We start from the raw sequence: 20862 nt of genomic DNA, 5'->3' as shown, positions 1-20862 counted from the left end.
TGAATGTCCAAGATGCTGGGCTTGGGTGGGGCTTGAAAGAAGGGCTGGGGATGGCATTGGTGGAACTGGGGAGCGGTCCCAAGGAATGCCATCCTGGAGACCTGTCTGTGCATCCCAGGCAGCCTTTGGTCTGCTCTTTCCTGACTTTTGGACACTGGATTTTCTGGTGTGAGGGTCCATTTCACAGCCACAGTCAGCGTGTCATGCAGCACCATCTGTGGGATTTCACTCCTGTCTTGACATGCATCTTGGCCGGTGCGTGCTTGCATCCAAGTGCTGATTATTTGTTTTCCTGGCAGTCAGTGCTCTGCACCTCAGTTTTTGTGTTTTGACAGGCAAAGGTCACTGTTGCTTATCTGTTAATTCAAGGAGCTATATATTAACTGCTCTTAACCCATACAGAAAGTGTGTAAAAACTGTAATAGTCTTGAAAAATAGCAGTAGCCTGTTGGCACCCTTGTAACTATATTGTGGGTAATACAAAAAAGTGTTATGAGAGTTGTTTAAGAAAGGGATTAACTATGTGCAGTTAAATTCATCTCTTCACTTGGAAAACAACTAGCAGGCTCCCATGCAGCCACTGTAGGCAAAAAGTGACGATTATAGCAGCACATTGCTACATTGTAGCCTCATGTTTCTTAGATTTTAACACAAAAATTATTTTCTAAAAATCTCTTGAGTTCCAGGAACACGTTTATAGTGAGACTGTTAAAAATATGAATTGCTAAAATCATTCTTAATCTCTGTGTGATCCACATCTCTGAATGGTTTTTTCCAGCTATTTAAAAGAGATGAGACCTGGGCTGAATGTTTTCATTCTTAGTAACAATGAAATCACATGTTCTCATACAGTTGACTACTTAATCTACAAGTTCAGTTATTTTCCCATCTACTTTAAATTAGATTTGGGCTTCGTAATTGCTCTCCAGATAGTTTATTTTTTCCATAGACTTTTTTGTCAGTTCTGCATAAGCTCTATGCGCTTGTAATATGTGTCAAAATGGGGCTTGGAAGACTGAAATTCAAGATAAACTGTCTACTTCAGAATAAAAAGGAAAAATCTGTTTTTAATGAGAACTAGATGTAAGCATCTGCTGTCCCCAACAGAAACATATCTACTTTCTTCCCCTCTAGCAAGCAGCAAGACTGATACCTTGGTCCATCAGTGCTCCATTGTTATTGCGGTTCAAGAAAATGTATTGACCGTGCTCTAGCTCGTGCACGCCCAAGGTGCAGGACCCAGCTGGATTCACCTTTTCTAGCCCCATGGTACTTGGGAATGACCCCTCAGCTGTCGGATGCTGTCACAAGGTGTACGGTTCCAAGACAGCAGGCATCAGTTGAGAAGTGTCCCAGTGTCTGTCTGCCCTGAGCTGCCAGCTCCATGAATCCCAAGGGAAGTTCCCCCAGGCTTCTCTGCCTATGGCCCTGGTCCAGCCCCTTGGGTGGAGTGGGGAGCAAAAGCAGCAATGACAAATGCTTTGCCTTCTCCTTTAGCAGAGTAATTGTTTGTAACCTGTTGTCAAAGAGAAAACTGATACTTGGAGAAAATAGACAACAGTCATCATTTAGCAACCTGCCTGTTTAGTCTGAGTTGACAGGGGTTGTCATCGTATTGAGGTGATAAACCTGTAATCCTGTTTTTTACCTTCCAGCCATAGTTACCAAATGTGTGATCAAATCAGAGCATGAGCAGAAATGCTCTTTGTGGAGGAAAGTCACCTTGTCTCCATTGAAATTTCTTTGCGAGTTTGAGGAAACTGGACTGTAAAAGGGGCTTTGTGACTGCAGGGAGAACAAGGGAGCGATGATTAGCAGGTCATCATCATACTTCTCATATTTATTGACCTCCCTTTAAACAGTTTTTACTTGTTTCACTAAAAACTTGTTCTTTCTCCTCTCCCCCTTTGTCCATACTTTCATGTTTATTTTTGAAAGGCATGGAGGTAAAGCTGGTTTAACAGAAGCCAGAGAACCAGGGGGAAAATGCTGTGAACTGGGGCCCTGGGGGAGTGCGATAGATGGCCTCTCAGTGGATTCCCAAGGCATCTTCTCCCTATTGTTTAATAGAAGTGAAAACACAAAGACCCCAGCAGATCCCGTGGTGGGGCTGTGCAGAACTACTTCATGTAATCTGATGCTTCATGAAGTTGAAAGTAAATCCCCAAACACTTCAAAAATCTAGGAAAAACTGGACAGGAACAGTTTAGCGATAGTTTTAGGTCTGAGCTGAAAATACTTCAGTGTAAAGGAGAAGTGGGCCACTAAAAACATACTACAGGCTTGGAGCCACAGTGTTCGATTTCCCCCTAGATACTTCAGAGCTCGTCAGCTGATTGCTTCACTGCTGTTATCATCATGACCTCTCTGAGAAGAGGACATGCTGCTATGGATAGTAACACCTCCACTGAGTTGCTGGTTTGGAGGAAGCCCGAGTCTGGATTTTGAGAGTCTGGTGCTGTTTACTGCTAAAGTATCAAGTGCACAGCCTACCATCCAGGAGCTCCCCACCGCTTGAGAGCTTCATTTTGCAATCTTAACACAGCTCCTGGTGGTGTGCAGGTGTCTAGGTGTTCTTGTAGCATTGGATGGGGTTTAGTTTGTTTTAGCAGATGCATACTGATGCTTGTGCAGACCCCCAGCCCTACTGTGCTTGTAGACACTGGAAGATAGGCACCTGCTACCTCCATGAGACAGGGGAGGGAAATTGCTTCACCCAGTAATTTTTAAGGTCTTTGCTTACAGGAGAGGAAGGAGGGTTTGGGTATTGCTGCAGGTTTCCCTGGAAGAGCCTGATGGGATGGGCACTGTCTTTCCTCCCTGCCACGTCCCTGCTCAGCCATTGTCTGCCCAGCTGCAGGCTCTGCCCTGATCCCTGTGTTACCCATCTTTTTGACAGTACAGCGTTGGCTCCCCTTTTCCCAGCTTTCTCTGGATGTATCCGGGATGTGGTGCCAGGACACATTGCGCTGCCAGTGGAAAGGCCCGTGTATGTGTGCGGTCGGTCGAGCCGCTGGCTGGATGGCACGAGGGCTCTGCACGCTGAGCAGGGTGACAGAGCGGGTGGTTCGGTGTAGCCATGGGAACAGGGTGCACCAGTCTCCTTTGTGCAAGCTGCTCAGAAAATGTAGGTCGCTCTGGATGTATCTTGTCTTTATCTATTTCTACACTGAGTTGAAAAACAGCTGTGTATATTCCTACAGCACAGAGCTGTCTCATTAGGGTGATGATTTTCCAGTGCCCCAGACATGCTTACCTTAGCGATGCTGCACAGCATAGCTTGCTGCTGAGCGCATTGTGGTACCATGGGCTGCTGCTCCCAGTGAACTTGGACTCTGTGGGTTTCTCGTTTGTTGTTTTTTTTTTTTTTTTTAATTTTTCTTTGATAATGGCATTTTGGGTGGTTTTATAATGCACTGGGAGTTGAGGAAAGCCCTGTGCTTGTAACAGTGGTTTCAGTGATGGCCCTTGGTAATGCCCACTTGCCTGGTGTGGGAGGTCTGTGGGGGTGTCAGCTAGGAATGGTCACCTCTTCTTTTCCTGGCTGTCCTGGGAAGAAGGCAGGGCTGTGGGAATTGCTGGCTCCTACAGCATTAAGCTTTCTTATGAAAAGCTTCTTGCTTTGGCTCAGCAAAGTGAGTTTTAATCTGAGTATGAAGAACCAGCATGGGAAACTCAAAGGACAGCTGGACAAATGTGAAAAATTATCATTTATGTCCTGTGCAACAGAACATATATTTCAAGTAAGATACTTAATCTCCTCTGATGCAGAGATTGCAATTACTTCTCTGCTGCTTATTTGTTAGAATCATAATTTTAAAATCAATCCTAATGTACTACTTAATCTGGTATTTGTAATCCTTTTATGTAGGGCCATTATATTTTTGTAATTTTTTAATGTCCCAAGGAGGAAGACTTGTCTTTTAAGTAGGTTGCCTGTTTAAAGGCTTCCGTGTCTTCACTTCAAGCCAAACTCAACTAAATGATGCTGGAGCTGAGACTTGTTTTTTCTGTTCTGTCCATCGTGTTGTCCCCCATGGCCATTACACACGTCATGCTCCAGCTCTGCCTGTGCACACCCGCGTTTGCCCAATTGCTGCCTTTATCCCTGATGCCTGTTGTCAGGTGGAAGAGGCTTCAGCAAGTGCTGCCCTGCTGCTTTCCTTACCTGTGCTAAGCCTGCTGCTCCCGTCGTACTGGTGAGGATGGACTTGCATGTATCAAAGGGAGAAGGAATGGGTCTCTCCGTTGGATCCCCAGGTTAATTTGGATGGAAGCTGATACCATTTAATCAGCTGCAAAATGTTAAAGCCATGCTGTTTGCATTCTCCACATTTGACATACAGAACAGACTTGCTTACCCTGATGCTGGCTGGCTTTCTTCTTTCCACATAAAATAGCCTGGACTGGTGTCTGGGCTCCATCTTTCTGAGACTGACTTGATGTAAAATTAGGTTTTTTTGTTATGTTCCTGCTGGCCCAAACTCTAAACCTGATTTTGTTTTGTTTGTTTAAAACCCAAACAAACAAAAAAAAGCCCCACCATAAAAAAAATCACCCAAGCAACTTTCAGGGAAGTAACAGTTACTGTCTTCCTGTGTTCACTTACCACCTGTGTTTGCTTTCCAAAGGTAGTTGCTAGTGTTTTAGTTTGTGAACCAAGCTGTTTTCTAGCTAGATACTCCTTAGATTTTGACACTCTATACTGTATTGCATTCAGGCCAGTTAAATCAAATTAGAGAAGACTCACAGCCAAAACCAGATTTGTGACATTGAGGTCATTGAAAATAAATGCTCAAGCATGTAAGTCAGTGTGGGTTCAGCCTGATCTGTTTTATCAGCCTGGTGTTAAAATTTGCTGAAGTCACCCACAATAATCTTAGTGACTTGAGCAGGCTTTGGCTCAGTGCTTTCAGCAGACGCAGCAGCATGGCATTCCCCACTACCTCCAAGAGAATTAGAGAAAGTGTGACAGCAGTTTCTTCACATTGGCTTTTCTACTCCTTACTCATTTCAGTCCCATTATTGCCTCTTCTTTTCTACCAGATCTTACAAATGTGTAAGCATGGGTGGACAAAAGAAAATTCCCATGTCACCTCTTTGGGTTGTAGTTGTGTCCTCTGAAAATCGGAACACAATGAGATGTAGCTTTTGTACCTGCCTATGGGAACGGGGATATGGATGTGCCTTGCCATTCTGGTTCGCGCTACAGACAGTGTAAACCCACCCCTGGCATCATTTGACTGCTAATTTAAAGTGTTTCAGAAGGATTTTCTTGAACTTGAACTGATGGACATCTTGTACCCGATGTCCTTTGGGACTGATTGTATTTCTGGTGAGCGCTGCGTACAATGTGGTAACTTCACATGATCTGAAAAAAACGTGAGAATGTACAGGAGGCAAAGACGGTCCATGTGTGCCGCATGTGGAAGCAGGTGCTGAAGTGAGCTGGTTTGGCTTTTGAGCGTGTGCTTTTTTTGGTTTGTTGTCTCCTCTCTGTCCCCATCGCCTCCCCCCCCCTTTGGGAGAACTTGGCTACCACAACAGCGGCAGATTGCAGGAAGCCCGAGCAACCATATGATGCCCTGCACTCTGTGACTGTAAATTATGTCAAATGTAGAGGATGCTCTCAATTTCTAGGGATGATGATGTACAGATTAGTGTTCTTGAAAGGCATTACTGTGTATTTGGGAAGGGAAAATGATGGCATGACCCACTGCAGATTAGTATGATTAGCAGATAAAAAAAAATCCAGCCTGAAGTTGGGCACCCACTATCCATTGTATTTCAATGAGATTTGGATATGTAACACTCTGGGGCTGTTTCTGATACTTTTTCCTATGATGTACAGTGTCTGTGAGCCATGCGCTTCCCTTATCTCTGTTTGTACAGTTATCTGTTGGTATCATGTCAGCAGCTAGTGCTCCTTCTACAAGATGAAGGTCTCTGCTGCACTCAGCAGAGTTGTAGAGCTGGAATTTTGCTTACATGCATGGTCTTCTGGGCCATTTTGCAGTGTAAGACTTTCATAAACAGTAAGTTACATTTATTCATGTATATGAGTAATGACAGAGAGAGCACAGAGACTATCTGAAGTGACAGTCTAGCACTGAATCTTCAAGATGGTGTCAAAATCTTCCATTATTATGAAATTCCCATATCTAATCCTGAAAAAAAGTATACTTGAATTATTTTGGGGCTTCAAAAGTTTTCATGGCTGAGATTTTCACAGAAATTACTGGCTTTTTGCAGCAAAGTTATAATTAAATTCTGGCAAGTTAGAATCTGGTTGTTTGGGGGATTTAAACCTGTTCCTGGAAAATTAAAACAGGAACAAAACCCCAGAGGCCATTTTTATTGCTGCTTTCCCTCCAGAAAAATATACTCTGTTCTCCTCCCATCACCCAAGCTTCAACAGTAAACTTCAAAAACAAGCAAAGCAGGAGGATCTGTTGGTGATGTGGTAATAACTCTGTGCTTCGCTAGGATTAAGACAGTGTTTTTCTACAAGTAGTGGCCACTTTTCTTAGCTCTAGTTATCCACTGGAGCTGCACTACTTGTAAAAATAGTTCTATAGTGGTACATGGCAGGTGTTACAAAAAAGATGGAGCCATCTTTGAACTTCAAAGTAGATTTGTCTCACTTTGGGAGAGCCTGTGGGTGACACTGGAAACACAAGGGATTGATGCATGCTCACCTGCTTTGTTGGACCACATGCCAAAATTACTTCTTTCTGGGGCTGTTTGCTTTTGGCACAGTAAAGGTAGCTCTACAGGTAGGTAGGTCTATCTTTAAGAAAAAAAAAACACAACCAAAACCCAACAAACAACTACATGTGCTTGAAAACCTAGCAAAATATTATGGAGGAGTTGCATGTTTCCAGCGTGAGGGGCATTTATATGATCAAGTCAGACAAAAGGTGTAAGCTCAGGGCAGGATGGGAATCTAGATGCTGCTGTGGGACTGTGATGCTGTAAACCAGCCCTGGGACTGTGATGCTGTAAACCAGCCCTGGGACTGTGCTGTGCACTGTGCAGACCTGGCGCTGAGGCTCAGTTTGCTGCTGTGGTTAATGATATGCACTGCTCCAGAGCAGCATGTGTCTCTCTGTCTGCAGTGACCTCGTGCCCAATGTGATGCGGGGGAATGTAATTTCCTTCGGTGCATGGGAGCGGTGAGTCTGCTGGCCTGAGCACGCAGCTTCTCACTGGGTCTGACCCAGAGGCAGCCAGCAAACTGCTGGGGGAGGGGTGTGGAATTGGAGAGGGAGAGCTCAGGTGTTCATCTCTCCTGCCTTGCTGTGTGCAGCCTTTCACATTCTCTCTTTTTGGACATAGCTGGTTGTGTGCAGCTGCTTCAGTGCAGTCTGTTCCAGGTTTATGTCCTGAGCAGAGCTTCCCTGTTTGCATGCCCCAAATCGAAGGATCTCGCTTGTGCGTGCTGTGTGCTTTCACAGCTACATGGCGATATAGAAACCTTTGCCGATACTGTAGTCTGCTGACAATGAGATCCGAGACGGTAATGTAGATTCTCTCTGTGGCAGGTTTTCAGTAGCACATGCAGACAGATTGTTTTCTAGTTCCTATGGGGATGCCAGCTGAAATAGATACACTGCATACCTGACACCAAGGAGTGCTGCAAGGGATGAGCGCTGGCCTGTCTTGCAGGTCTTCAGAGGATGCAGTGGTCCTTTCTTCTTTCCTGCTGCCCTACTGTACAGGACACTTGGCTTTAAAGCTTTGCTGCAGCTCTCCTTTCTGCAGTGTGTCCTCTGAGCAGCATGGGCACGGCTACCCTGTTGGGATGATGCCCTTATTCCTTTGGGTCTCCATATCTCTGGCTCTGTTGCTTTACCACAGGCCTAAGTTTGTATACAGTACTGCAGGAGTAGCCTGGGTGGCCTCAGATACATCTGCACCAGCAAACTAGAGCAGGCTGGGGCATGGCACAAGCCTGGTTGTGATGCAGTGCTCTGTTAGGTAGCTGGCATGCTTTCCCCCTGGTTTTCCCCTGCGCCCACAAAGTATTTTTCTTTCCAGTGCCAGGATGTGAGTCACAGCAGGGGATAGAGGACCTTTCCTCTGAGCCATATGGGAGGGAGGACAAGAGCTTAGCTGCACGTGATACCAAAAAATTGGAGACAAAACTCTCTAATATTTGGTCTGGAGTTTTAGAAAGCAGGCATTCTTTATTTTTGGCGCTGGATGCATGGGGAATAAGTTCCACCCAACGTGCATACTGACTTTGTTCTCTGTTTATCTTTATATGGCAGATCTATACATATTAATGATGTTTCTGAGAAACTGTTAACATATTCATTACAGTTCCATGAACTACTTATCATATCTATACTCTTACTACACATGTGTGACCTAATGGGTCAGGGGTCCTCTGGTGGTCGTCCAGTGTCACCCAGATGTAAGCCGTGCTGTGCTATTTGCCTGTCAGGGCAGAGATCAGGCCTTCGCATGTTCCGTTTAGTAATACAGAAATGCAGATTAAATGCTTCCATAATTCTGTGAGAAATGGAAGAGTTGATTTGCCAGGTATCCTTTAAAGTCTGGTGTTCCCCCTTGGGTTTCAGTCATTTGGAAGTTGTTCCTGTGTGGAGTTCAGCGAGAATTATCACTGGGATTCCAGATGACATGGCAGGGCCGTCAGTTGCAGAAAACAAGCTCCTTTCCCCTTTCTCAAAATACTAGCATTTCAAAAATCTCTCCTCTAGGGTTTAGACTTTCACAGAACGTAATCATAAAAAAGCCTTACGCTGTGCAACAAGGCGGGGGGGGGGGGAGGGAAGGATGGCAAAAATATTTAAGTGTGGCTTAGCAATATTCAGAGAATTGCGGGGTGGGAGGGGAAGGAAGGTAGTCTTTATGATGATGATAAACTTTCAGCAGCTTTTGATAGCTCATAAGAACTTTTGGATACATATTTCATGATCTCTCCATTAAATCCCAGAGCACCTCCATGAATTCTTCTTGCATGAGCATTTTGGTTTTTTAAAAAGTATATACCAAAACAAACCTGAGATGAATTGGGATGCTGTTTCTGCTTGACAATCTCCAGACTCAACATTCTCTCTTTTCTTTTGCAGGCTGTGTATATGTTCTATGCTTTGGCAATTGTCTGTGATGATTTCTTTGTCCCTTCATTGGAAAAGATTTGCGAAGTAAGTATTAGAAGATGTTACTTAAGCTTGTGTGCTGCTTTAGCAGCAGTTCTTGAGAACCTCAGAACATGATGATAGTGTATTTACTGTTGTCTTAGAGCATTCCCCATGCTTCTTGTTTAGTTGCTCAACACTGCGTGTGTGTGTTGGCTCAGCTTCATGTTCTTGCTCACAGGAGATGGGCTGAGAGTCTGCTGGTGGGTAAACTTGGCTGGCGTGCCCTCGTAAAGCCAGCAGTCACCTCTCAAATAACAATTTCTGTATGTGCATCATACCACTTCTTAAAAACAGAGGCAATTTATAACACGGTGAAAAACACGTTCTCTAGAGCAGTGATTCCCACTCAGCCCCACGCTGCAGGCTCCTCAGCGGTGCTGGCTGCAGTTGGGTTTCCAGGTCATAAGCCCAGCAGAGCTTTATTGGCTTGTCCTGTGCTCTGCTGCTCGCCACTGATGGGCTCGCACCTTGCTGGCTGAGAAGCCCTGCCCCTGGGGTAGGGTCCAGTCTTCAGAGCGCGAGAGGGTCGGGCATTGCTCATTGCCCACATAGGGAACGGCGCCTTGGTTCAGTTATGGCTTTGGGCACGTCGCTTGGTTCTCCAGGGACTTAGAAGATGGTAACCTTTTATTTCTTCTCTTTTGAGTGGAAATACTGATCCACGTGGTGTTTCTGGGTTTCATAAACCATTACCTTAAAACTTAGAAACCTCCCAAGCATCAGGCTGGAAAAGAAAAAGCGCACAAGAGGTATTGGTATTTAAAAGAAAACACCACAAAACAAAACACAAAATACCACTCAGGGGAGCAAGAGATGCCGAGTTGTCAGCTAGCTCCCCAGGAGCTGAGTGCTGCCCCTGTGCGTGGTCCTGGCCCCACGAGAGCCTCCCTCCTGCTCCCACTGCCCAGCTGGTGGGGACACACACGCTGCCGGGGCTTCTGGGCTTCCAGTGCAGCCACCGGCAGGAAGGGCTGCCTAGCCAAAGCAGGACTGCCCTGAGCAGACCCATGCCAGAGCTGGGCTTGGCTGCTTGGACTGTAGTTAGAAGCGAAGTCTCCGTTTAGGTTCCGGACGCTGCAGAAGTGCAGCACGCCCCTTCTCCCGGGGCCTTTTGGCTTTGCTTATGCGATGCCCAGTGTGAGAGACCACAGGCTGATGGCTCCCTGCTTCAGCTGTTCATGCTGTGATAGCTGCTGTTGCCTAGTGTTTATGTGTCTTTGCAGATGCCTCTTCAAAAACACTAGGCCCTACCCTTAGCTGATATAAATTAAAACCTCTGGTGAATTATCCCAGTAGGAATCGTGGGTCTTGTGCCTTGCCTCCTAAGTCATGAGTTTCATACCTTGCATTGCGTCGGTGTAAGTTGTAAAGCAGCAGGGACGGCTAGGTCAGCTGTAAAGAAGCTCTTGAACACTTCCAGCTCTGGCCCTCTTTTGCTAAGGTTGGCATGATGAAATTTTAGGAGACAAGGAGTACATTTTAGCCTGAATCAGCTCAGACAGCTACAGGGTGAACACAGATCATGTGCCCAAAGTGACTGTGAGCCCTCTGCAACGTCAGTCTTGAACAATGAAATCTTTGCATGTAGCAAATATGGTTTGGTCTTGCCAGTTAGACGTCTCTGTAGGAGACGCCTGCCGGTCTGCCTGGCAATAAGTGTCGCTCATCAGGGTCTGGGCTGTGCCTGGCCCTGGGAGGAGATGTAGGAGGTGGCAGGAGGAATCATTTGCGCTGACAGCTGTGATGGAAGTTGTCTCTAACCTGACCTGCTATTTGTAGTTCAGCACCCTGCCATACAAGCCTTTTTTTTGCATCATCAAGAAAAAATAGTCCCCAGGAAATCCTGCTGTTTTGCTGCATAAGTATTCAGGTAACTGAAGGGCAACAACACAGGGCAGGAGCTTCTTCTTTCCTGCAGTGTTGCTGCACACTGTAGGGAAGGACACATGGGGTTCAGGGGAAGGGAACGGGGACATTGATGTGGTGGTGGTGATGTAGGTATGCTGAGTTATTTAACCTCCCCTCTCCCGAGTCAAGGGAACCTTGCTGGGAAATGTGGGTCTAGAAGGCCGGCTCAGGTCACTGTCGACAAACAAAACCTGAACCTAGTAAGCGGTGTCCAGGACAGGTTTGTATTTTGGGGTGCTGTCGATATGCCCAAGGGCAGGCCTGCCACCCAAAGGGACACAGCTGGAGCCAGGAGATAGAAGGATGTTATTATCTCTCTTGGCTGAGCATTCGTTAAATTCCATCTACAAGTGTATTTTGATTTGTGGCCTTGCTTATGGCAAAGAGGTCTGATCTGGTCTTTGGAGCACTACCTCCTGTTACAGCGCTGCTGTGGACTCCCTCAGCGACCCTGGACAAGCTCTGTCACTTCTCCACACCTCTGTTTCCTGCACTGGTCAATGGAAAGGCTGGTCTTCAACTGTACTTACAAATCATGGTAGGGAACACTGTGCACAGTGTTAATGGTTTCTGGCTGTACTGGTGGTAAACATAGTTCTTGTAAATGAGAGGCTCTCAGACTGGAGAAGTCCCTCTTCTGCTGTCATTAGCATTCTATAGGTGCAGGATCTGTGCATCCCTCCACCTGCCCTGGAAGGTTGGTTATAGAGATACAAGCATCAGAATTACGGTGCCATGTGTTCTGACAAATTCTCAGATGTGTCTGGATTTTTACAGGCATCTGATGTCTAAAAAGCAAACACCCTCCCCATGTGACTTTAACATAGCATTTACGATCCCCTGGATCCTAGAAAGCTATTTTCACTTGACCAGATCTTTACTTTTTAGTTATTTTTTGTCTTCTCAATGGTATGTAACAACTCCTCATGCACTTTAACAGTTCTGAACCACTTAACAACACCAATAAAATAAGGTGATAATAACAAGTTTTATTCAGTTTTTCGTGAAAAAGAAAACTTAGTGATAGAACACTAAATCTTGCTTTCTGGAATTAAGTTACTGTCAGAAGAAAGATACTGTGTCATTAGAAATTATCAAAATTAGTCAGACAAATGGATCAGAATTTTGCTATTGCTATTGCTCCTACTTGATTCTCTCCCCAAAAAGGTTTTTCTCACCCCATAGGTGACCTTTGGGGGCATTCAAGTCCTTTTATTTATGTATTTTATGTGTAATTAAGCAGTTCTGTTACCACATGATAGCAAAAGAAATACACGTTCCTGTTTCTTGATCCCACTAAACTTGATTTTACGAGTCCAGAATGGCTTGTCTTCAAAACATTCAGCTTTTCAGGGTTTGTCCTTGATGTTAGTACTCAAGAATGTGTGGGTAAAGGCTCAGGTCACTTCATAAAGGCTTCTGCAGCCTTTGGTAGTATGCACTCTTGCCTATTTTTCTAGGAAAGGGAGTGTTTTACTGCTGCCCCATGATATCAGATGCTACCACCATTGCCCACACCAACTGATGCACTCGTCACATAAAGACCCTGTGAAATGAGCAGGCTGACTTGGACAGCCAGGGCTGCTTTGTGAGGGAGAAGACCACCTGAGTCCTCCATCACCTGATGAAATAAGACCTGTGATGTTGTCTGGGGTGTTCACTTGTTTGTTAACTCACAAAACATAAGAGAGAGGGAAGGAGGAGAGAGCCCTCTGCAGAAACTCACATCTCAGAGGTTGTACTGGATATGGCAGTACATGCAATGCACGCAGCAGGCAAACAACCCTAAAATGGTAATGACTTGCTGTTGACCATCAGTAATCCAAATACCACCTACTGTCCTATCCAGCACAAAAGAATTCAAACCTCCTGTCTGAAGGCTTTTTTGGTCTTGGGGATCAAGCAACAATTATTCTACAGTTGCTCACAGTTTAGATGCAGTAATTCTAAAATAAGTGCCCTTTTTCTGGCTTAGCTTCATCTGGTTTGGAAGTGGTTGCTGAGTTAAAGCAAGGAAGCATTTGCGCTCCCAAGTGTGTGTTGAGATGAGAATTTGTTCCAAAACACTTGCTATGGTAGACATTCATGTTTATCTTAGTTCGGATGTACTTAACAATGCCCTGATTTTCATTTGTTTTCTAAACCAGCTTGTTCTTGCATTTGCCCAGCTACTCTCCTTTATGGGTGTTACAGGGTGTTTATGTGGCACAACTCGTGTCACACGTCAATTGCAATCATTTGTCTGCAGATGCCAGAGAACACATTTTGGCCTCTGACATAGTGTGCTGTATGTTATGCTCTATTGTGTTAACTTAATCATCACATACATTGCAATAAATTGTCAAGGAACTGTCCTCGAGGGAACCTACTATAGCTTTAAATTAAACCCTCCCCACAGAAAGTCAGCACAGCTGGTCTCCTTGGCTGACCATCTTTTCTTTCAAAAGAACCATGGAGTTGCAGACTGATTATTGTAGGATGCCTGTCTCTGTATTTCCGTAGAGAATCCTGCAGAAGAAACGGGCCTTTGGGGATCTACTTCTGGCCCTATGAACTTTTACAATAGTTTCAATCCTATTTAAAGTAATTTTTCCATAAAGCTGTGTTTAATCAGGTTTCATGAGCTTTTATAGAAGTGCAGTGATGCTATGGCCTCCTGCTTAAAAAGCATTTCCCAGCGAGGGCACACCTCTTCCTTTTTCTTTGTCCCCATAATGTACATACCAAAGCTTTCGCTGCAGGTGCACAGTCAGTTGATGGAGTGACCTTCTCTTACGGGCCTAGAATATCCTTTGTGGGATCTTCAGTCCAGATAAGGTTGGTGAGAGGATTTCTGTGACCTTGTCTCTGTGCAGATGTGCTTTGGTAGTGGTCAAGGGGCAGAGAAGCCCTGTGCTGCTGCAGAGGGCAGAGGCAGGATTCCTCCGTCCTGCCAGCCTGGGTGCACCGCCCTCCGCTGCCGGTTCTGCAGGGAACCATCCGCGCTGCCAGTTCTGCAGGGAACCATCCTCACCACCCTCTGCTGCTGCCGCAGCGGAGCCACTGACTCGCATGTGTGCGAGCACACCAGTTTTGTGTAGTAACAGCTCGGCAGTTTATGGCCGTATGGTGCGGGGTGGCTTTTTTTAGCTACTCATTAAGCTGTGGAAGGTGCCAGCGAGGCATGTGGTCTTTAACAGGCTTGTCGTGTTTGCTGAACAGTGTCTTGTGCAGATGGAGCAGTGGGAATGCAGAAAATATAAAGGAAGTAATTAACCAAGTAAATTTTTGGAAATAGCATATGCCGATGAAGTTTTTGTAGAGCAGCAGGTCCTTTCGCTTCCAGAACCCCCTGCTTTAGATAGTCCTTGGTCACTGCTTGGGGAAGGCTGTAGGAGGTAAGTATCTTCAGTGGTGATCCAGGTGAAAGAAGGTGAGGAGAAATTCAATGTCCAAGGCTGAAATGATAGCAGTGAAGGTGGCTGGGGGTGAACCAAGCCTCAGCTCCAGCCCTACCCTTTATGGGCCAAAGTGGATAAGTTGCATATTGTTGGGGGGTCATGGAGGAGGCAAAGGGCCGTGGCTAGTGAGGCTGCCTTGCTGTTGTCCTTTTCTCTCTCACTGCCCTTTCTCTCCTCTGTGAAGGGTAGCACAGCCCAACCTGCCCTCTCTACAAGGAGATGCTAACCTAAGTAGCCAATGCCTGTGATGACTTCTTCCCTTAAACTTCATTAACATTAAATTTTATGCATATTGGCAGTTTCCTGCTCCTGACAGACAGCTTATTGTTTCTATTTGAATTCCTTCAGCCTCTCACTGTTGTAACCAATGACTCTGATGTGTTTTTCTGCAGCGCTTGCATCTTAGCGAAGATGTGGCTGGGGCAACTTTCATGGCAGCGGGAAGCTCTGCTCCTGAGTTGTTTACATCTGTCATAGGTAACTAACCTGCTGCTGCTTCTTGAAACTTGCACATTTCTCTGGCTATTTTTCAGAGTTGAAATGGGATTGCTCAGCATCTGTAGTGTTCATTACCATACCTGGCCCTTCCCTTGTGGCCATACATGGGGCTGGTTTTAGGGGAATCCTTGCTAGATGAAGCGGCTGTGAAAAAGTCCCATTATCCCACAGCAGGGCCACCTTGGAAGTGGTTTGATCTGACCCTGTCAAACTAGGGCCAGCAAGCAGTTCACTTGAGCTGTCCGTTAATCTGCCTTGCTGTAGTACAGCCAAACCCCCCCGCGCTGAGCTCTGCACGTGCAGCCTTCTCCCCTCCTGTCCACCCTCCTACACTCTCTGCCGCATCTTCTCCAGGATGCAGCATGAAAGGATGCACCTCCAGCCTCCTGGGCTGCTACCCAGACAAGCTCTTTTGTGTCCTCAGCTGCAGGTTCTTTGCCATCACCTCCACTCTGGTTAGCCTTCCAACAGTACTTCCCTCTGGGAAAGCCAGAGTGGGGAGGAGAGCCAGAGTGGGAAGAAGAGGATTTGAAATGCTGTCTCACAGCAACAAATTGGTCAAAGCATCACACGACCAAAGCAACTCTGCTTATGAGAGGTGTGATTAAAGGATTTGGTAGTCCTCAAGTATGTGAAACCTGGGAAACTCCTGTGGTCATTAAGCAGCCTTTAGCTAAGAGGAGACTGCAGTCAGCTGTTCTAAAATGATGCTGTACGTATGCTGTGTGGTACAAGGGGAAGTGTTCTTGCAGTTTTGCTCATCACATCTATTGGTAGGTGACCATTAGAGCAGCAGTTGGGAGGTTAAGGGAGGCTCTCTGTCACTGAGGAGAATTATTCTTAGCTTAGATACTTTCTCTAGAAAATACTTCTATTTCAGTCACAGCTATCAGATGCAGAGCACAAATTAATTCACACAAAGCTGCATACTCTGTGGAGAGGTCTGATTATGCAGGTAAAGCCTTAAAATGTAGGAATTTAAATTGGACCAATTTGGGGTTATATTCCAATTCAGAGTAGTGCAGTAGCAGAGCAAAAATAAAACCAGAGTCCTTCAGGTGGTTTAGAGAAGCCCTAATGGTCAGATCATAATCTTGCTGTGTTGTAATCCACCAGATACTGAGTGTCACTTGGCAGGTAACTGCTTCTGTGTAACAGATTTCTGAGAAAAGGATAAAGCGGGGAAAAAAATGTCTAAACTACACTGGCTGGTAAAATACTGTTGGAGCTTTAAAAGCAAGTGGTGAATTTAGGCAGACAGACAGCTGACAGGAGATGGAGTGTTATTTTTAGGCTTACTTCCTAAGGAAAGAATTTTGTACAGTACCACGATGCATGTGTCTGTCAATTCGTTAACCTCACTGGCCAGTTTTAACCAAATTTGACAGAAGAGCGCTCAAAGGAGCTTGTAACATCGCCCCATAACTCATCCTGAGAGGCATTAATTCAGTGTACAAGTAGCTAGTGGCCTGGCAGCTCTGAATTGGCTCCAGTTCCTACTTGCCTATTGAGGCTGGTAGGGATGGGGGATATAGGGAGGAGCAAAGTACGTGTGTGGGGATGTCTTATGCGAGATAGTTTCCTGCAGATTTGTGTCTGACCAGCTGTTCCCAAGGGGCTTACTGTCTTTTATTATTTGTATTGCCATAACATTGGATCACAAGACCAGGAGGTTGGTAACTTAGACACATCTAAAGAATTTGGTTTTCATTAGGTGATCTATCCAGGTCCCCCATCTTTATGCACCTGAGTACCTTTCTCTGCAAGTTGCCTATTAAATATGGGAAAAAGCAGCAGAACTGGTACATGCCTTTAGATTCATTAATGGGGTGTGAGTTCTGCAATTTTTGTGGAAAAATTCTGCTCTTTCCAATTTACAGCTTGCCTTGAACTTGTTTTTCAGGTGTTTTTATCACAAAAGGAGACGTAGGTGTTGGAACCATCGTAGGCTCGGCTGTATTTAACATTCTCTGTATTATTGGTGTGTGTGGGCTTTTTGCAGGACAGGTAAGAGCATTTAATGATTCCTAACCATTCTTGCTTCATCCTTGACTGTACTGTGAAATCAGCTACCAGGTTCACAACCTCGCCACAAATTTCTCTGGCTTTGTTCTTTATAATAGAACCTTATGCTATTCCTCTTGCATTTTTGAAACGAAAAGCAAAACAGCAAACGTCAACTCAGGTGTTTTAAGCTGCCCAAGATATGTGGGTAATCAAAGGAATAAAAATTGGTTATTTAACACCTCCTCTGGGTAGCTATTCAAAAATGCGTTGTGACGTTTGTCTCTGGTTCTTTTAGACCAAAGGAGCCAGGAAACGTCTGTGCTACTGGCTGTTAAAAATGCACTTTGGTGAGCTACGCAAGATGCCACTGAAAGAATGATGACGCTTCTGGAGCATCACAAAAGATGCTGCCTTTGTGCAAGATAGTTTTGGATATGTGTGCTAAGTGGGCACAACATTTTTGGTGTCTGGCTTGACTTAGGAAGCTGTATGAGAAAGATACAGTCTTTGCCTGTAGTTCATCTCATTTTTTATGTCCACAATCGCAGAATGGTTTATGTGGGAACGGACCTCTGGGGGTCTCTGATCCAAAGCCCTCACCACCCCAACCCCCTGTAGCTCAAAGCAGGGCTGATTTTGAAGTCAGATCAGGTTGCTCAGGGCCACATCCAGACTGGTTTTGAATACCTCCAAGGATGCTCCATCTTTTTTCCTCACTAGCAGTAAGGCTATCCATTCCTAGTATAATTTCCGACTGTTTTCTAGCATGTCAAACTTCTTACAACAACACAAGCTATTTATCTGAAATTAAAGTAATTAAGTTGTGAGATCTGAGCTGCTGTCTCAATTGCAGACATGATTGACTGTATAATTAAATATCTGAATCAGCATTCACCTTAGCACTTGCCAACATGCCTGGTATTTTTACAGTCTCAAAAAACATGTTCTTTGAAATGTTACTGTGCAGACTTATTTCTAAAGAGTAGAAAGTAGGGTAACATTATCGATACAGGGCGATAGGTTAATTAGCTCCAGAAGAAGAACTTAAGAGAAGGGGCTTGCAATAACTTGGTCAGTATGAGAAAGCATGCTGAGAAATTGGGCTTTCCTGGGAAAGTTTGTAATCTGATTTTGTTTTGTTAGCAATGAACTCTTTCAGGATGAAAGTGAACATATTCATTATGGGGAGGCTTCAGAAAAGGTCCACAGAAGTACTTTTTAGCCACCTAAGCTCCCTTAATTTGCATGGGAACGTGAAGCTGGAAGCTACAGCGTGCTGCTCAGTATGTTAGTGGTTCTACCGTAACTCTTACTATGAAAGCCCAGTTGATTCAGGCCAATTTTTAATGACCATAACTTTCCCGGAGCATGAAGCTGTGTTCCCCAGAGGTGTTCTCTTGTAATCAAGAGGACTTTTTGCTCAGGTTGCTTTTTTCAATCAAATGAAGATGATTAACTGTTTAGCAGGACAGCAGAGGAGCTAATTCTTCTGATTTTTGCTCCCCACAGTATTGATTGTATGCCTCACACCGGCTAAGAAGTATCTACAAATCACAGCTTTCAGTGGAAAAGGCTTGCTAGGATTCAGGGGTTGACGGAGAATGTCAGTCTTCTTGAGAGACCATTTACTGGTGGGAGATGTTTGTTTCTGAAGGATATAACACAGCCAAAATGCTCTCATATATTCCTTCAGCCTTCCAGGTGTGGTAGTGTGGTAGCTTTCAGAAGTTCAAACCAGGGATGGGCTGCTGTAAGTCATCCCAGCACGTGGTCTACAAGTCTCTTTGAAGCCAGGAGTTGAGATTTCAACTGATTTGTCCCAACTTTGTTTTCCCTGATTCTGATTTGTGTGTGGTTTTGTCAAGTCACTTAACCTCTCTTTGAGTCAGTTTAACCCACGGAGGGTGAGTGAGAATGGCAATGATTGATGTCACTGCGTAGAATCATGATTTAGGTGAGCAAATGAGAAACCTCAATTTAAATAATTCCAATATTCTAGATTAAACTCCGGTTTGGTCAGTGCTTTTCCTTTTTTCCCACTCTCAACCACTCAAAAAAGTATTCCTTGTACTGATGTGATTCATCTTTTTGTTTTGCATTAGTATTAATAGGAACTTGGTTTTATTATCAATAGTGTATCTGTTGATGTACTAATGTAGGTGCTAAATTTGGTTGGCACTCGGATTTAAATTGTGCCGGGGACCTGGATCTCAGTTTTGAGTTGCCTTGTAATGGGCCAGGTGAGCCTGGAGGCAGGCCATCAGTCTAAGCTGCTCGCTGTGCTCTAGCTGGGTTTGGTTAGAGCTGGATTTTCTTTTCTGAGCTCAGACCTGAGGAGTCAGCAGCTGGAGTCCTCTGATTTTCAGATGAGAGCAGTGAGTCAATGAGGAGGGATTTACCAGACAAACTTTGCTGTCTTCTGAGCCTCGTCCCAGACTGCTTAGGGAACAGACTTATTTTCTGGGAATCCTGACCTGCAAAGTGCTGTTCAGGCATCTCGATTTCAGACTGGGAGACTTTCAGATTTGTCAGGTGCGAGGAGAGAAGCCAAAAATTAAGCCCACGCCTGTGGACCCAATGATGCTGACGTGGCCTTTGTGTTCATCAAAACCCATCATTACATGTTCTGCTGTTGGGAGGTGGCTGCTGCAAATTGCCAGGGTGGGCAAGAGGGATTGATGCTTTGTTCCCCCTGTCTTACACGTGGGATGCCTCTCACAGGGGAGTGACAGTTTCAAGGCGATCACACTGCTGATTTCCACAAGGGGAATTGCAGAGGGGGCGGAGGTAATCTCACCCTTGCTTTTCTCTAACACCTGCCAGCAGTAGCAGTGGTGTTCTAGTGGGAACTTTTATGTGTTGATGAGGGCAGTTTGCAGCAGCAGATGTGGTAGCACATTGGGGTCCCATTAGCTGGTCAGAACCCAACAGTGCAAGCTGCTGTTCAGTTGCTGGGAGATACCGGCAGTCCAGGTGGTGGATGGAGAGCAGCACAGACAGCAGCACCCTGTAAGCCGTAACTCTGTGGCAGGGCTGCTTCAGACCCTCCTGGGGTGCTCAACTCAGAGCTGGGGAGGGAAATGTCCCTGTGCTGGATGTTATGGGGCTGCTGCCTGGTGGTGGAGTGCTGTATTGGCTGTGGGCTGGGAAACCCAGAACTGAAACCTGCCAGGAGACTTCTGCAGCATTTCCGTAAGCACTCTATTTTTGCAGAACTGTTCAGTATCGTGAGAAAACTTTTTTGTTGTTGTTGTTTGGTTGTTGGGTTTTTTTTGACTGGCAAAAGGTTGAATTACAAAATACTGACCAGCGCTCTCCAGGATATATTTTATTTTTCTATTTGGTTGTAGTATGTATGTGCTGTGTTGGATGTATTATTCTTTGGCTTAAGAAAATACTGGGTTTGGCTACGTGCACCTTGTTTAAAAAAAGAAACAAAACCCACAGTCCCAAAAAGCTGGTACGCATTTACTTGAACACTGACTGATTGTTTTTCTAAGCCTTTAATGGCTTGTAAGTGTGCACTTCTCAGAATAAATCAGAACAGACATCCCACTGCTGGGACCCGAGAAGGAAAGTATGATGCCCACACCTCTATATGACACTGCACACCTGAAAACTGTGTTAAAAGAGCATTGTTAAGGTTGAAAGTCAAACCCTGAAAAGTTAGAAAATAGCAGTGTTAAGGTTCCTTGTGCAACCCTAATTTGCCCCCCTGGCATGTAAGCATTATTATACAGTCTTTAATTACAGGATCCCATGCTGGTTTCTCCACAGAGTCTCTGCCTCCCTCAGCGCGCAGAATGGACTTTGCTCACTTTAATGAGCAGCTATTCATT

The 20862-nt window shown here is 45.1% G+C and overlaps 1 protein-coding gene across 4 annotated transcripts in view; it reads left to right on the top strand.

Annotated features, from left to right (window-relative positions):
• Window positions 1–20862, top strand: part of SLC24A3 (solute carrier family 24 member 3) — a 182243-nt gene that overhangs the window by 101536 nt on the left and 59845 nt on the right. For all 4 annotated transcript variants that reach the window (XM_037406042.1, XM_037406040.1, XM_037406041.1 and 1 more), the window contains exons 4-6: window positions 9099–9173; window positions 14911–14995; window positions 16920–17023. In XM_037406042.1, the coding sequence (XP_037261939.1) occupies window positions 9099–9173; window positions 14911–14995; window positions 16920–17023 (264 nt within the window). The remainder of the gene's footprint in view (window positions 1–9098; window positions 9174–14910; window positions 14996–16919; window positions 17024–20862) is intronic.

Source organism: Falco rusticolus, chromosome 12 (genome assembly GCF_015220075.1).
Source record: "Falco rusticolus isolate bFalRus1 chromosome 12, bFalRus1.pri, whole genome shotgun sequence".
Classification (NCBI taxonomy): domain Eukaryota; kingdom Metazoa; phylum Chordata; class Aves; order Falconiformes; family Falconidae; genus Falco; species Falco rusticolus.
The sequence above is the reverse complement of the archived record's forward strand: the minus strand, read 5'-3'. Positions and strand labels throughout refer to the sequence as shown.